The sequence below is a fragment of the Lissotriton vulgaris genome, unplaced genomic scaffold (genome assembly GCF_964263255.1).
Source record: "Lissotriton vulgaris unplaced genomic scaffold, aLisVul1.2 SCAFFOLD_2525, whole genome shotgun sequence".
Classification (NCBI taxonomy): domain Eukaryota; kingdom Metazoa; phylum Chordata; class Amphibia; order Caudata; family Salamandridae; genus Lissotriton; species Lissotriton vulgaris.
The window spans coordinates 201,082-219,345 of record NW_028247845.1 but is presented as its reverse complement, the minus strand read 5'-3'; the positions used below and the strand labels follow the sequence as shown (position 1 = coordinate 219,345).

The following is an 18,264-nucleotide window of genomic DNA, read 5'->3' as shown; positions in this document are numbered from 1 at the left end:
GTTGGTCCAGACAGTGTGTTGAGAAGGAATCCCATGGGTTCACCGTGGCGTAGAAAAGGAGGGTGTCCCTGCAGTTGCAGGCCCGCGTCCGTGTTCTATTGCCCCAAGCAGGGAAGACCATCACGGTGGTGATTGTTCTCCCCTGCGTTTTGGCTGGAAGGGGGTTGTGTTGGACTTGGCCCTTCTGGCAGGTTCACCCCTAGACTTTTTGCTTGTAATGGTGACCTGGTGATGGTGATTTTTGGGTTCTGCGCATTTTCACTGTGTCCCAGTGGAAAGTGCGTGCGCACTCTGAGTGCATGTGATGAGATAGGCCTGCCCTCCCATAGGAATGCATGGGGAATGTATGTGTCCCTGGTAGTTCCTGATGCGTGGGGTGTACAGGTTCAAATTTGATATGTGCGGATTCGCGTGATTAAATGCTTCGCAATGGTGTGTGTTGCATGAGTGTGTCATATGTAGAAGTGCCACTTCTAGGACTTGGCATATTAGTGTAAAATATGCCTGGCGTGTGATTGGCTGGAGCTGGCTGGTGAGCCTGGCTCCAGGAAGGCTGGATGGGTCTGCCCGGTGGTGAGTGTGAGATTAGCATGAGTGATGTGTGGGAGGAGTGTACCTGTGACCTGGAAGGGCTGGGTTTTCCCCACACAATGCTGGCTCCGCCCCCCTGTGGTGTGACTGATGACCCTAGCCCTGCCAGTGAAAGAAAGGGGTGGTTGGGCCATCAAGGGTACTCCCAAACCAGCTGCGACTGGTTTTCCCCCCACCCTGCACCTCCAAACAAAGGATTTAGGTGTATAAAAATGTGGCTGTGTCCCCACAGAAGTTGTTCTCTTCCAGAATCCTGAGGGGCCTGTTGCTGCTGTCGCTGGGCTAGAGGACCGCCACTTGGAGAGTCTCCCTGCCTGGAGACCCAGTGTGCTGGCTCTGGGCCCCGCCTTGCCCCCCTGCCTGCCTACAGGGACTTTGTTGCTGAACTGAGTGCCCTCTAGCGCTTGAGAGCGCTTTTCCTTTGCTTATAGCGCTTGGGAGCGCTTCATCCCCTTCTAGCGCTTACGAGCGCTTGATTTTGCATCTAGCGCTGAGGAGCGCTTTACTGTCGGAAGCCGGAGCCCACCCGGCGTTGGCCCCGCTCCGTGATGAGTTCGACCCCCCTGGCAGGTGCCCACCCTTCCGGGGACATTGCCGCCTTTCGAGCGCGTGCCCACCGTGCTTTATGGTAATTAAGGCCGGTGCCCACCCGGCATTGCCCATAACTTCACCACCTCAGCCCAGGAAGTTTTTGAAACGTTGCCGGAAGTGCTGCCTCCACAGCCCCGGACCGCGCTGCGATTGGATCCTGCAGCCGCGACCCGGAAGTGCCCGCCGGAGGAGAGGAAGGTGCCGGCTGTGTCCTTCCCGGGGGCTCCCGAGTGAAGGGGGAGCCCCGGACTTCTGGCCCGTCTCGTGGGAGAGGCGGGAGCCTTCTAGCCACCGCCGCAGCCTGTGAGGAGAGTCCCGAGGAGTGGGAGCTCTCTGCCGACAGCCGCCGCAGCAGCTACCGAAGCCGGTGAGTGCAACAGAAACGGGAGGGCGCCGGGACACATTGTCGGTGTCCGCCCCCCCCCCCCCTCGGTAGCACGACCTCACGCTTGTGGTGTTTAGAGCCCAGAGGAGGCTCACGGGGATATTCTTCTTTCCAAAGTCCAGGAGGGTCTCCCACGGGCCGCACCGGTGATCACCGAGCCCTGAGAGGCTCGAGGGCCCCCAGTGATCTTAGAGCCTGCGAGGCTCTTGGCAGCCAGTTGTTGTGTACAGCCCTAAGAGGGCAAAGGGGGCATTTCCTTGTGCTTCGAGTCCCTAGGAGGGGGACTCCAACACGCCATTTGTGCTCCAGCCTAAGGGAGGCTTGAGGCACTCCCAGTTTTCCAGGTCCCCCGTGAGGGACCCTCACAGCCCAGTGAGGCTGCATCTGTGTATGCAGAGCCCAGAGAGGCTGCATTGATTCATTTTGAGTCCAGAGAGGCTCAGGGGGCATTTCTTTTAGCCAGAGCCTGCGAGGCTCCAGCTTTGCCCCGTCATCACAGCTGCCCAGCACTTCGTTGGCAGATGCCACGTTTAGGCCCCTGACATTTGGACACAGGGACTGCCACAGGTGGTGGCTAATGTGGATTTTGCGCTATTGTGTTTTCCTCCCCTGCACCTCTGAATGGGTAGTTTATTCATCATGTGTGTTGTGGCTTTTACATCTCTGAATGTATTGTGATGCATCATGTGTTTACTTCCTTAGACCACTACAGGTATAGCGAAACTTAGGTGGTTTCCTTCTTGCTAGTACAGGTGGTACTAGCGAGGCCCAGGTTCCTTGTGTGATCTCCTAGGATAGTGAGGATTGCATAGGTGGTGCTCACCTGGTACCAGTAGTGGCTGGTTGTGTGTTACAAGTTCTATTTTTGTACTATAGTGATTTATATTCTAAGTGCTATTTTTAAAAGTGTTACTTCTAAAAGTGCTGATTCCTGACAGTGGTCCAGGTGGCCCTGTCTTGTAAATATTCCCTGTAAATTCTGCCCGTGCCCCTGGCACATTGTAAAGTGTGTGTTTTATCTAATGTGTTTTGGTGCAATAAAAAGGCTATTTTTATATATAACCTTGTGTGGAGTTTCCTTTGTGGTGGGCCTTGGGTGTTGTTGCTGGGGTGCGTGTGCAAATACTTAACTCACATCGCCTCCAAGTTTAGCCTTGCTGCTCGCGCCACGTTACCTAGAGGGTGAGCAGGGGTTATCTTGGCGTGTAACTCCCTTGCCCTGACTTAGGAGTGGTGGTCTCTGACTGACTTTGGCGAAAGCCCTGGCCAGCCAGGGATCCCATTTCTAACAACAAGAAAACGATTATTCAAAATCTAAAAGACAAACACATGTTTGTGTTTTTGGAATGCAATGATATAAGGCAAATTGAAATATTGTAGTAGGATTTTCTCTCAAGATGTGGTTTCCTTAAGAATTTGTTTGTGTAGTTATCATGGGTACTCACAAACTTTCTCTCGGGGGCCGAATTTACAGTGTGGTTTGTGGCCGAGGGCCGCACTGGTGGGGGCGGGGTCATTTGGGGGCGGGGTCATTGGGTGCGGGGCTAGAGGGGGTAAAAAAAAAAATGTCCTGTTTCAAAACATTACTAGACAATGCTGTATTTCCAAAGCAGATGTAACTACATGCAGCACATGTTTATAATATTTTTTTATTAGCAGACAAGGGCAATCTTAAGTGGGATTGAATGGCAATTTGCAGCAACCGGATATTCAGCACATGCCCAGTGCAGCATAGGCTTCAGAGTCCCAAAAATAGATATGTTAAACACAAACACTATGAACTTATTTTACATTTCATGTCACCAATTAGTTTTCGGTAATCTGGTACCAAGTTGGAAACGGCAAGCCTTAAGAGCTGCTCCAGATGTATGTCTGTAAGTTTATTTCTAAGTTTGCTCTTCAACAGTCCCATTGTGGAAAATGAACATTCACAAGCATAGGTTGACCCAAACATACAAAGTACCTTCTGGGCCACTGTAACAAGAAGAGGAAACTTGTCAGGGGGCACAATTTTCCAGAATTCTTCTGGTGCTTGCCCCAAAAAAGATGCTTCAAGGGCTGAATTGTGCTGCATGTCAATGAGCTCTAGTTCTGCTTGAGCCCTTTCCATGCCAATAAGGGCAACAACATCAAGATTCCGTGCACTCACCATCCAGGGGTTTTCAACCAGCCTGAACAGAGGGGTGAGGGCTCTGAACTGCGAAAATCATCGTTTGATCTCCCCAGAAATTTCCTCAAGACATGCACCAGGGTCAAGGTTTGCCAGAATTTCTTGTGCCTCTGGAAACCTCTGCATTACAGCCAACAGTTTTGGAAAGTGGGTGAAGTCACTTTCATCCAGTTGTTCTTTGAATAGCACAAGCTTACTTTCAAAAGCATAAATACCATTCATGAGGGAGCACACAAGCTGTTGTTTACCTTGCAGGGTCAAATTGAGAGTATTAAAATGTGTGAAAAGATCTGAAAGAAAATGGAGCATAACAAGCCATTTCACATTGGTTAGTTCTGGGAACGATTGGCCTCTACTGTTCACAAAAAGTACAATTTCAGGAAGCAATGCGATGAACCGCTCCAGAACCTTCCCTTTGCTTAGCCAACGCACGTCAGTGTGCATCAAGACGTTGGTTTGTTCCGCTTCAGATTCCTGCAGCATTGCTTTAAAAAGTCTATGGTTCAGAGCTTTGGCACGGATAAAATTAACAATGTTCACTGCACCTTTTAGGACATTATTCAGTTCTCCATGCTTTAATTTTGCACACAACACTTCCTGATGAATAATGCAGTGGTAGTCTATCACAGTCTGTCCTATGAGCTTCTTTTTAAGCATAGATACGAAGCCTCTGTCATGGCCTACCATGGCAGGAGCCCCATCCGTTGTTATGCTGACAAGAGTGTTCAGTGGTATGTCATTTGTTTTAAAGTAGTTACACATACTGTCCAGTACATCTTCTCCTCTTGTGTGCCCTTGCAGTGGTAGAAGGCAGAGGAGCTCTTCTTTGGGATGAAGCGATTGGTCCAGATACCTCACCCAAACTAATAACTGGGCCACATCGCCTATGTCTGTTGACTCATCCATGGCAATGCTGTAGAACGGTGACTCTCTGACTGCTTGGATCACCTGCTCCTTGACGTTTTGTCCCATTGCCTCTATTCTGCGTGCACATGTTGAATCTGATAGCTGCAATGAACCAATTTCCTTTAAAATGCTGGCTTTATTAGTGTAGCTGTCAAATAAAATTTCTGCTGCGGAAAGGAAACATTGCTTCATCAGCTCTGCATCTGTGAAAGGTTTTTTATGTTTGGCAAGCAAGTAGCAAATTTTGAAAGACGCTTCTGTAACAGCCTCAGATTCTTTCATCTGGCAAAGGAAGATCTTCTGCTGGGAAAGAAGTGCTTGCTTTAATGATGCCACTTTTGCAGAATGCAGTTTTGAGTTCAGTGGGAAGTTCGCAGTGAATCCAGAGTGCCGCGTTCTGTAGTGCCGTTCAAGGTTATACCTCTTAAGAACATTTACTTTCTCTTTGCAAAGCAAACAGGTGGCCTTTTCTTTTGGGCATTCCACAAACAAGTACTCTTCTTCCCACGCTTCCCGGAAGGTTCTGTGTTCACTCTGTACTGATCTGGGTCGTTTGCAAGCCTTAGAAACTGGACTGTAGGCCATCGCGGAGCTCTCCAGCTAGTTTGTTACTATGCAATCAGTAACAAGTACCAGGAATCTGATTTTCCACCCGACGTCACCCCACGACCGATCAGATAGGCCAGATAAGAGTTTGCTCTATTTTGTATTTTCTTTCCCCCTCCTCTTAGGCCTCGAAGAAACCGGGGATACCTTAGTATAATTGTATTCCCCTCATAGATTGTCTTAAAAGTGACCTTGAACCAGTGGGGTGGCGTAAAATGATGGGGCCACTCTGCAGAATGTAATGTGGGGCCCACAATGCATCCATGTCTCACTGATATCCATAAGATGCAGACAGAATGAACCCCCTGAAGTGTTTCCCCCCTGTATTACCACTGCCACGTGTCTTGCATCTATTTAAAAGTTGAAGTCTGTATGATCTGGTGATAATGTATGATGCATGAGGGTGTCCAGCCCAGATGCCGGGCCCAGTATATGGGTGTGCATTGGACACTCCAAACAGGGGCCATGACATTCTATGTGGAAACATCAGACCACTTGACTACATACAGGTGCCGTAAATCCATTAAACTCTGGGTGGCAGATGTGAGTCTTTGACTTCAGTGAATGAGGGAAATGTGAATCTATTGAAGTCTATGATAAAATGCAAGACTGTGATAAAACATACATTTTGCACAGCCTCTGTCTAAGAACATAAGTCTGCAAGTATCGAGAGAACTCTTTGCTCTGTAGACTCCTCTGATACGACAGGCCACCACTAACTTAGCCAATGCTGATGCGAGTACAGGCTGTGTGGCTTTCGGCACATGAGAGGGCCATGATTCTGCTCTGATCATCCTCTAAGTCAAAGTGCTGTGGCCGGTCTCAGCCTGGGCTTTAAGTGTGATAGGAGTCGTTCAAAGGGGTGTGGCCTTTATAATAAGGGTGTGACTTAAAAACTAAGCTAAAAATCTGTGCTTAGCATATTGTGCTGCCAAAATGGTAATTTGCTGCTTCTGTCATTGCATCCAGCTGTTTAATGCAACAAGTAACATTACACCTACTACAAACCAGAACTGTTGGCTTTGTCAATGTTTGTTAGTTGCATAAGATGAAGAAGCAACACATATGGTTTTGTTGTTTATAATGGTGTAGTCAAAATATCGAGTTTTTAATATCGAGTAGCAATAATATCAAGTAAAAAGTATATAAATAGACATAATATCGAATAGACAGAATATAGACTACCAAAATATCGAATAGAATAGTATTAATATCGACCAGAATGGCATTAATATCGAATCAAAAATATAGAATAGACAAAATATCGAATGGACGGAATATAGACAACAAAAATATCGAATTTGAGGTAAGTAAGTTAATACTATTTTTAATATTTGCGTAATATAATTCTGTAGAGGGTTGCGGGTTTATAGGGGAATAGGGTGGGAAGTAATTTAATTATAATTAATTAAATATGTTATTTTGTTTATTTCTATTTATTTTGAATTAATTGTTAATTAATTATTGATAGGTAATTAATTAAAATATAATTGGCAATTGTTTTTAATTGATTAATTGATAAATATGTTAATTTTAGTAATTTATTTTCTGTAGCGGGTTGTGGGTTTATAGGGGAATAGGGTGGGAAGTAATTTAATTATAATTAATTAAATATGTTAATTTATTTATTGGTATTCATTTTGAATTAATTGTTAATTAATTGGTAATTATTAAAATATAATTGGTAATTAATTTGAATTGATTAATTGATAAATATGTTACTTTTTGTAATTTATTTTCTGTAGTGGGTTGTGGGTTTATAGGGAATAGGGTGGGAAGTAATTTAATTATAATAAATTAAATATGTTAATTTATTTATTGGTATTTATTTTGAGTTAATTAATTATTAATTGGTAATTAATTAAAATATAATTGGTAATTTATTTTAATTAATTATTTGATAAATATGTTAATTGTAGTCATTTATTTTCTGTAGCGGGTTGTGGGATTAGAGGGGAATAGGGTGGGAAGTAATTTAATTAAAATAAATTAAATATGTTAATTTATTTATTGGTATTTATTTTGAGTTAATTAATTATTAATTGGTAATTAATTAAAATATAATTTGTAATTTATTTTAATTAATTATTTGATAAATATGTTAATTGTAGTCATTTATTTTCTGTAGCGGGTTGTGGGATTAGAGGGGAATAGGGTGGGAAGTAATTTAATTATAATTAGTTAAATATTTCAATTTATTTATTGGAATGTATTTAGAATTAATTGTTAATTAATTATTAATTGGTAAATAATTAAAATATAATTGTTAATTAATTTTAAATAATTAATTAATTGATCATTATATTTCTTTTTTTAATGTATTTTCTGTAGTGGGTTGTGGGTTAAAGGGGAATAGGGTGGAAAGTAATTTAATTGTAAGTAATTACATTTTTAAAATTTTTATTTTTTGATCTAATTTTTTATTAATTTTAAATTATTAATTAATTTATTGATAATTGTAAAATAATTTGTATAAGTAGGTAATTATTAATAATAATTAAATTGTATTTGTTTTTTTATTTGATTAACCCTTTCGATGCTGATGACGAGCTCAGCTCGTCATCACCCACGGGTGTCGTGTGCTGATGACGAGCTGAGCTCGTCATGGTGCCACTAAAATGGCATTTTCCAGCACAGGGGGGGGGGGAAACGCCCAGCAGCCATGTGGTTAAATAATATGTTATATAACATTGTTAAATATTTAAAATAATTTGTAATTAGTAATAATATTTATGTTATTTTTAATTATATATGAAGTATTAAGTTTCCTTACTAGTGCACTAACTAGAGTGGGAATAGTAAATCTTACCCTCCCACTATCCTACGTTTTCCCTACTGTTGCACCCACTGGAGTGGGAATCGTAATTTTTACCCCTACGCTATCCAACGTTTTCCCTACTGTTGTGCTCTCTGGAGTGGGAATAATCATTTTATCCCTACGCTATCCAACGCTTTCCCTACTGTTCCACTAACTGGAGTGGGAATAGTAATTCTTACCCTCCCGCTATCCAATGTTTTCCCTACTGTTGCACTCAGTGGAGTGGAAATAGTAATTTTTACCCCTACGCTATGCAACGCTTTCCCTACTGTTGCACTCTCAGGAGTTGGAATAGTAATTTCTACCCTCCCGCTATCCAACGCTTTCCCTACTGTTGCACTCAGTGGAGTGGGAATAGTAATTTTTACCCCTACGTAATCCAACGCTTTTCCTACTGTTGCACTAACTGGAGTGGGAATAGTAATTCTTACCCTCCCGCTATCCAACGTTTTCCCTACTGTTGCACTCACTGGAGTGGGAATAGTAATGTTTACTGCTACGCTATCCAATGCTTTTTCTACTGTTGCACTCACTAGAGTGGTAATAGTAAATTTAACCCTCTGGCTATCCTATGGTAAATATATTGTATTTTTTTTATTAATACTATGTTTATATATATATATATATATATATATATATATATATATATATATATATATATATATATATATATATATATATATATATATATATATATATATATATATATATATATATATATATACATATATCTATATATATATATATATATATATATATATATATATATATATATATATATATATATATATATATATATATATATATATATATAGTTCAGTGTACAGGCTGCGCGTTGTGAAACTGAATATATATAGTGTGGAGTATGGAGTATTTGTTGATCACACTTGATGTCACTGCACTGTACACAAGTATTAATCATGTGGACGGAGTGAGAGCAGTAAGGCATTATCTTAGCAGAAGGCCCATGTGTATGCTGGAACACAATAACATGCTTGTGGAGATGTTGGAAATGTGTCTTTACAATAATTACTTCATGTTTCAAAACCAAATGTTCCAGCAGTTGCGAGGTGTGGCAATGGGGGCCTGCTTCGCCCCCAGTTACTCATGTTTGCACATGGGGCTGTGGGAGGAGCAGGTCCTAGGCAATGCCTTTAAAGAGGTCATGAGTAGCAAAGTGCTAGTGTGGTACAGGTTTATCGATGACCTTTTCATTATTTGGAAGGGGACTGCAAGTGAAGCGGAACAGTTCATTGAAGAAATCAATCAGAATGAACTGAATCTGCATTTCACAGGTACCATCAGTGATAGGAAAGTAAATTTCCTAGACGTAGAGGTTTTTGTAGACAAAGGGGGACTGCAGACAAAATTACATCGGAAGGAGACTGCAGGTAACACCATCCTCCATGCCTCTAGTCAGCACCCCAACCATCTGATCCGCAGCATCCCTTATGGGGAGATGCTGAGGATCAGAAGAATTTGTAGCACCGATGAAGCCTGTTTTGAAGCACAGAAAAAAAGCAAGATACGGTTCCTACAGAGGGGCTACTCTGAAAATATAGTGTCTAAGGCAATGGAAAGGGCAAACAAGACAGCATTATCTCCTAGAACATCAATAGGGGTGGATGCAATACTGACCAATGTGACCGTGGACCAACCGAGATTTATTCTTGGTTATAGTTGCCAGCATAGACAGCTTCAGAGGATGGTGAGGAAAAACTGGCATATAATCACAGGTGATCCTGTGATTGGGAAAACTTTGTCCACATGCCCGGCTATTACTTATAGCCGTGCCAGATCCATGAGTGACATGCTAGTCAGTAGCAGCCCTGAGGTACCATCAAGAGGCAACTGGCTAGGCAAAAGTAAGGGCTTCTTGAAATGCGCAGTATGTAAAGCGTGCACTATAGGAAAAAGTAAAACCACCTACTATTCCCCTTTCTGTGAAAGAGAACTACCCATCACGAAGAAAATAACCTGCAAATCAGACTTTGTCATCTATGTCTTGGAATGTGTTTGTGGACTTTGCTACGTTGGTAGTACTAAACTACAAGTCCACAAGCGCATATTGCAGCATATGAGGGCAGTCGTGAACAAAGACGATGCTTACCCAGTAGCGAGGCATGTTAATCTTTGCCATAAAGGCGATGTCAATTGCTTGAAATACTACGCAATTGATATGGTGGAGCCGTTACGGAGAGGGGGTAATAGAGAGGCACGTCTGCGCGTACTAGAAACTAGGTACATTCTGGAATTAGACACTAAGGCCCCGAGTGGATTGAACGCGACAGAAGACTTGTATACTTGCTTGCACACAGAGTCTTGAAATTGTTTAGTGGAAATGTGATGTCAGTCATCTGTTAAGGCTGTTTTTAAATTATTTATTTATTAATTATTTCCTGCCGGATTTTTAATAATGTTGAATGTATCAAACACTTTTTTTGGGAAATCACACATTTCTTTCCATTAGTGCTGGAGTCAACATGAATACCTAAGCAGTGTAGACGCAGTGGTCCAGATGAAATTTTAACCAATGCCCACTTGGGCAATATTAACTCAACCCCTTCCTTTGTAAATTTTGCACAAAAGCACTTTATTCATTTGCTAAATATTGCACAGGAAATGTTTGTACATATTACGTCCACTGTGATTGTTTGTACATAGTAATAATTGCGATTGGTATATTTTGTAAATAGTGTTTTAACATATTTATTGCGCAAATTTGCACATTTGTAAGGATTATTTGTCGCTTAATAATTGTGACAATTGGGGTTAACAAAACGTCACAGAAAAGTCCAATAACACAATGAATGTAAACAACATTGGTTACTATGTCTGGTCCAGGCTGAAGTATTTTCTCTATTTCTATAGGCTTGGGACCATGTGACCGGACCGGCACTACAAATCACAGGGTGTAATTTGACCATGTCATGTGATCAAGGGCTCCAGGGCCCGAAACGCGTCATGGCAATCATGAGGGTGCACAGTGTGAAATAAAGACGCTTTAAAATAACCTCATTGGGTCCGTCTTCGTTATTTGGCCTCTACTGAATATCGAAGTTCCAGTCATATATATATATATATATATATATATATATATATATATATATATATATATATATATATATATATATATATATATATATATATATTCACTGAAAAACCATAGCTTTCACACCAGTTATAGTTACCTGGAAATTTTACTGACATAAAACCATTGAAATTCCCACGTTATAGTTAGTTGGACTCACTATAACTTGCGCGTGTAATGCACTGCTGATGACATCACATATTACATCACTCATTACATCACTGATGACACCATCCAGTGAATGTGTGTCTTTCTGAAAAATAAACATGTTTTATATATGTATATGTAAAACATCTGAATTGAGGAGACTGTGAAAAAACTATAACGAGTCTCTTTGAAGTGACATCAAATGCAGTGAAGGGTGGTAATGCTGCAGAGTTACGATTTTATTTTTTCCACCGAGGGTGAGGGCACAAATGGAGAGCACTAGAGGGACCCATCTCAGCACCAGCTTTTTAGAACTGCTGATGCTGAGCACCGGCATACTTAAAGCCCTGGTCCCAGCCATCACCACCCCATTAGCGCCCACCATGCACCAGCCTCAGACAGCCGTGACAGACCAGTGTGTAGGACGCATGGTGCTCACTGGCATTGCATCAGAGGGGAAGGCGCGGCCAAGGAGGAAAACACACTCAGCTGCTGGAATTGAATGAGTTCCCTCCTCTCCACCCCCTCATCTAATATGGGAGCAATGCCCCCAAATTCTAGAGGGGTAAGGAACTGATGACTCATTGTGCTACCCAAGGAGATGGAATGCCGATGACATCCAATAATATTACATTTAGTTATAATTCCCACACCATGGGCCTGGACAGCAAATGCTCTTTGTATATATGTCCTGATGAATGCAGGTGGCCTATGGACTATGAAAGGCAGCTTTATGTGCAGAGAGAAGTCATTGACATTCCGGCCAAATTACAAGTTGAGTGCAGTGGCGGCTGCTCCACTAAGTCGGAGGAGCGTTGCCCCCACAAGAAAAATTAAATGATAATAACGCCACGTTCTTATTATTTTTTTTTTCCCCTAGCGGATCTTCAGGTGCGGGGTGGGGCTGGGCTGCGTTGCCCAAAGAGCAGAGGAGTAGTGGTAGGCACTCCTCAAGTGCACATAGCTGCTTCTCCAGCTGTCTCGGCCTGGCCAAACACTCATGCGCACTGTGCATGTTCCTCACCAGGCTGCAATGCACAGCCTAGTGAGGAACATGCCCATGCCCGCAGTCCAAATATGATTACCGATCAACGGCGGCCAGACCAATCATGATGCTGCTATCAGCAGTGTTGTTATTGGCTAGTGGACTCTGGAAGCATGGGTCCTTCCTGTTCCTGCTGTTGTGGAAGAAGAATGGAGGAGCTGCGGCTGCCAGCAAAGTAAGTTTATTTTATTCTTATTTCCTCTGTTTTTTGTTTTTTAACCACCCCACTCCAAACCTGCCATCCCTCCACGCCTGCCCCACCACTGATGCACGATAGCAGCCGCTACTGGTTGAGTGGAGATGGATTTTCAGGTGCAGTACTGTTCTACTCAATGATAGTGGCCTGGTTCACACACCAGGAAAAAAGGCCTAGTTATTTTAGCTGATAAAAGCACCTGGCTGGCATCTTTATTGGACAGCTGCATCCATTATTGAGAAAGGTGCAGTGTGAGAAGCAGACATGCAAAAAGTGGGACTCTTTATGAGGTTTTGGTGCAGGGCAGCGCCACATGAAAACTTTCTGTGCTCCCAGCTCCACACCTTACACCTCAACGATTCATGGTTCTGCACCTCTCAGCTCCACACCTTACACCTCAACGATTCATGGTTCATCACCTTTCAGCTCCACACCTTAAACCTCAATGATTCATGGTTCTGCACCTCTCAGCTCCACACCTTACACCTCAACGATTCATGGTTCGGCACCTCTCAGCTCCACACCTCACATCTTAACGATTCATGGTTCTGCACCTCTCAGCTCCACACCTCACATCTCAACGATTCATGGTTCTGCAACTCCCAGCTACACACCTTACATCTCAACGATTCATGGTTCCGCACCTCCCAGATACACACATATAAGCTCCACACCTTAAATCTCAAGGATTCATGGTTCTGCAACTCCCAGGTCCACACCTTACATCCCAATGATTCATGATTCTGCACCTCCCGGCTCCACATTTCTCAGTTCTTCCAAACAGAGCACTCCAAGTAGGAGCCCTGAAGCTGTCAATAATGACCTGACCTGGTCAAGGAGTCCTGCCCAATCAGAAGTTGGACTGAGCTGAAGGTAGGCAGAGACTTCACCTCCATGCACGATTGACAAACACCATTGGCCTCTACCACTGGCCGAGGCATGAGAGCATGTCATCCATGGATTCTCCCATTGTAAAAAGAGTGCTTCTGCAATTCCTTATTGAAAACATTGCATACAAATGGAGTCCTTAGAGCCGACTTACACTGACAACAATTTGTTAAAGCTGTTACTCGTAACCATAGAACCAGTGACATTGTTAGTTTTCATTTGCAAGCTGTAGCATTTAGGACAAGTTGTTGGGAGAGGCTAAGTGTGGTGATGCTTGGGTGCCCTCATTCAGGGGTTACCACCATTGGCCAAGAGTTTGGCCACAGTTAAAAGAAAAAAAACACTGATGCCCCCTCAGCAGCACAGCCTGGGTTGTAATGTTAGTGCATCAGGCTACAGAAATCATCTATGTATCTTTTTACCAAATTACCACACAACTCAAAGAACACCTCAGGCATACTGACACTCTGCACCACCCACCCAGCCTAATGCAGTCCACTCCTGTTGCTAAGGTATAACTAACAGGTATACCAGGGCAAACAGTGTACCTGTAACACTCCCTCCTTCAGTGCAAAGAAGACTACACATAGCAGTCACCCTCCTCAAGCTGGCATAATTATGATCTAGCATTGCAAGAAACCACCCTTCCCTTTCATTCTCCCAAGCAATTTTTTTTGTTTAAGGGGAACATTTACTGTTGAGCACACAGCAGACAACATTTGTCCCAGAGAAAAAAAGTACCAGCAAGAGTTCCTAACTTCTTTTTGCCGTTTATAATGGTGCACAAAAAGTGCCAGTTTCCTTGAGAAGACAACTTATTTAAAAGCGGAGGTTCTCAGGGATAGACAGCGAGACAAAAGGGCTGCTAATAGGAACACAGGCATAGTAGAACTGAACCATGACAATCCACACATTAAAACTCGCTTACCCCCTTCTGCTCCATCCCCTCACAAACATGCACGTGCACTTTGCATATTCCCTTTTCCCTGAAATAACACAGCCTGAGGCATTTCTGAGCTCACAAGACCTAAAGGAAAGTCCTATATTGGGATACTATATATCTGTTCATGCTCATTCATGTGACTTTAGCAATATGCCAGTGACTCCATTTCCAGGCTACAAACTTTGCCAAACTATGATGCATACACGTCACTTCAAAATATGCCAAAAATGTAACTTCTTTGTACGTTCAGTCCTTACCCAAAAAACCTAGGGCAATCGTGCTGAGGAAGAAAAAGAAGAACCCTGCTCCAGAAATTTTGATCACATTTCGGTGCCAGCGGGGACACTGAGGGCCACCTGTAAGATATAACAAGTGTATAAGTGAATTAGGTAGACAATGGCAAAAAGATCAAAGTAGACATCATAATGAAACAAACACGTACTTGCAGTGGCAGAGAATAGATTTTCCAGACAAGATAACTAAATTAGAAAGAGATATGCTTGAACTTTGTTGATGCTTTCCTGCATCTAAAGGGCTGATTGATGGGTCGGGAAGTGAGAGTTTGTAAAGACGAGAGCCCTTAACACAAGGTCATGCAAAGCCAGAGAAATCACATTGAAAAATCCACACAGGAAGCGCCACCCGAGATAAGGTTCAAAATGCAAACTATGAAGGTTTATTAAAAGTTAAAAATCAATAAAGAAGGCAAAAAGGCAGTAGTTAGTCAATCAATTTGCATTTTTAAAATACAAATAATTGTAGAATATCTTTGGCCTCAGATTCAGTATGCTAATCTAGTCAAATGCCAGCATCAATTATTGTCCAGCACATGGCAAATTAAAATTAAACGACATTTGTCATAAGGACTGCTCAGTAAAGGCTGGAGTGAGAAAAAAAAATATCGACAGACTAACAGGGAATCTGTTCTGAAAGAGGACCGGGGGAAGACTTGGCTCGTTTCCCAGAGTTTTTATACACTTTTAGAGAAGAAACTGTACAGTCACTGTGATCTGATGAAGAAAGTTACATCATTATCCAATACTAAAACAGAAAACTCATTATATGATAAAATGACTTTTAAAACACATCTATTGATTAATATTGTTTCATGCCCTACAACTAAACATTGCATTTGTGACTCCCTAGTAATAATTACATAAGTGCAGAACTATTACTTGTGAAATCTGCTACCATAACTTCTTGGGGGTTTTGTATTTTGATAAAAAGAGCTCAATAATGTTTTTTTTACTCTGCATGGGCAATATCGCAATTATAGCATAGCACCTCTTTAGCAGCAGAACAATAGAGAGAATGGATCAAGATGTACAAAGGTTAGGAATAGCGATTATTTACGATTTGAATTAGGAAACAGTGGGGCATATTACCAAGCAATAGCGATAATTATCGCTATTGCTTGGTTAGAGACAAAAATGTACCGCTGAGCTGCGGCGATTTTTACCGCAAATAAACATTGGTATTACCAAGGTTTATCACAAATGCGATAAAAATCGCCGCAATGCATGAATATCGCTGAAAAGTCAGCGATATTCATGCATTACCGAGCTAATGCTCTTAGCCATGTTATCCACCTCCCATTGGATAACATGGCTAAGAACTGCTGAGGGCAGGTGTTAGCTTTTGGAGATATTCGCGCTTAGTGCGAATATCTCCAACAATTGGTAATAGGAGATAGCGATGTTAGCGACTGTTTTCAGTCGCTAACATCTTGGCACGCCCACTTTGCATGTCATTAGTGATAAATATCAGTGACATGCAAAGTGGGGCCCAAGATGGTCGCTATCTCCTACTAGCTGTCGCTAACTGGTGTTAGCGACAGCTAGGTAATAGGGAGATAATTTTATCTCCGCTTTCTTGGCTTTTAAAGCTAAAAAAGCGGAGATAAACCCCCTTGATAATATGCCTCAGCAATTCTAATGTATGAAACTCATTGAGTTTCATCTAGTGATTCTTAGTGGGTAACAAATACACCTTCGTCATGAATATTAATGAGGTAGGTCGCGGTATGTGACCCACTATGATTCGCTGGAATCACAGGGATGGCGGCATGTTGGGGTCAGTAGACCATCATATCTGTGATTGCTTTTAAATCAAGCAATCTTTTTTTTTTTAAAGCAGCCCGATTTCCTGAAATGAAAACGGAATGCGTTTAAAACATGCTCCATGTAAATATATATTTTTATACAATAAAAAATTACAGAAATAAATTTTTTTTAAAAAGAAATAACAAAAAAAAAAAATGAAATGTTTATGTGTTTTTTTTAGAGTAGACATTGGTCCCTTGGACCACTGCCTGTTCTTAAAACATATTTTTTTAGCCATTCTCAAAGGGGAAGGGGTCCATTAGGGACCTCTTACCATTTTAGAATGGGTTACCATCAACTTTGAGGTGACGGTAAAGGGTGAATGTTTTGCAACTCATTTCTGTTGCAAAACATTGGTAATTACCAATGCAAATCAGTATTTGGAATGGACGCCCTAAATACGCTCCTTACAAATACCTATTCACAAACCCAAATTGCGATTCGGTAACAGGTTAGGAAATTGCAAGTTGGAGTTTGTGCATTTGGAAATGCCCTTTTGCATGCACAAAAGGCCTGATTCTGCAAATCAGGGCATTTGTGACCTCAAAAAGGTTCATTCATCTATCCCAATGTCTTACTATTCACCAAAGCTGGACCAGGACAAGTAATATATTGATGTTACAACTATATGTATGAGCATTGTTGGCCTCCCAGTGCACTAAATCAGGCACAAATGTACTGAATTACAAAGCAATAAAAGGGGAAATATGGCGATTCGTGGAGGGTTCACTAGCCTGGCATGTCAGCATAGGCTACAGCCTCCACTCTCCTGGTGGTGGATACCCACCCAGATTTCAGGACTATTATTTTGGTCACTCTTGCCTTAGTGATCTCTCGCCTGGATTATGCCAATTCATTTTATGTTGGCTTTCCGGCATACCAACTGAGGCGTCTCCAACTAGTTCAGAACCAGGTGGCCAGGCTGATCTTTCATCAGCCTAAATGGCACCATATCAGCCCACTAATGAAAAGCCTCCACTGGCTTCCAGTGAGTAAATGCTGTGCGTTTAAGATGGGTTACAACATTTTTAACCCCTCCCATGCTCGTGACAAAACGGTTCCGTCACGAGCCTCGGGTGGGCTGTGCTGATGATGGAACGGTTCTGTCACGGCCCTCTCGCCGCGCCTGCGCGGCGCGAATTCTGCGCCTGTGCTAACGTTCTGAAGCGCGGGCGGGCCGTGACGGAACCGTTCGGTCACAAGCACAGCTCACCCGCGTGCCGTGACGGAGCGGTTCCGTCACGAGCACGGGACCGCCACCCGGCCCCCCCCCACCCCCTTAGCACTGCGGCGGAATAGCCACCGCAGTGAAGGGGTTAAAGCACTACATTGTAACAGTCCGGCTTTTATCTCGGCTCGCTTACACCATTACATTTCCTCTCGAAACCTTAGATCCTCCCATTTGAATTTGTTGGAAATTCCTTCAGCCAGACGGAAGAAGTACAGCAGACTAAGGTTTTCCGTCCTTGCGCCACAATTTTGGAATTCCCTCCCGGCTGAGATAAGGTCTCTGACTTCCCTTGCCCACTTCAGAAAACAGCTAAAGACATGGTTGTTCATTCAAGCATATACTAATTAAGCGATCTCCCTGCCACTGCCGTGATCCTCATTTGAGCGCCAAGAAATCGTCGGTGTATGTGCGCTTAACAAATGCTTTTAACATAACATAACATAACATAACAAGGCCAATATAGGCTGAGGTGCTCCTGGAGCCTTGCCAAACACTAAAGGGGGGACACATGCAGCCCCCTCCCTGGGCCAATATTGGCCCTGGTTACCCCTTCC

The 18,264-nt window shown here is 42.7% G+C and overlaps 1 protein-coding gene across 1 annotated transcript in view; it reads right to left on the bottom strand.

Moving 5' to 3' along the window:
• The window catches only part of LOC147665008 (killer cell lectin-like receptor subfamily B member 1B allele C), a 189,054-nt gene that overhangs the window by 132,942 nt on the left and 37,848 nt on the right, over nucleotides 1–18,264 (bottom strand). Inside the window, exon 2 of the mRNA XM_086949823.1 lies at nucleotides 14,635–14,733. Within this exon, the coding sequence (XP_086805949.1) occupies nucleotides 14,635–14,733 (99 nt within the window). The remainder of the gene's footprint in view (nucleotides 1–14,634; nucleotides 14,734–18,264) is intronic.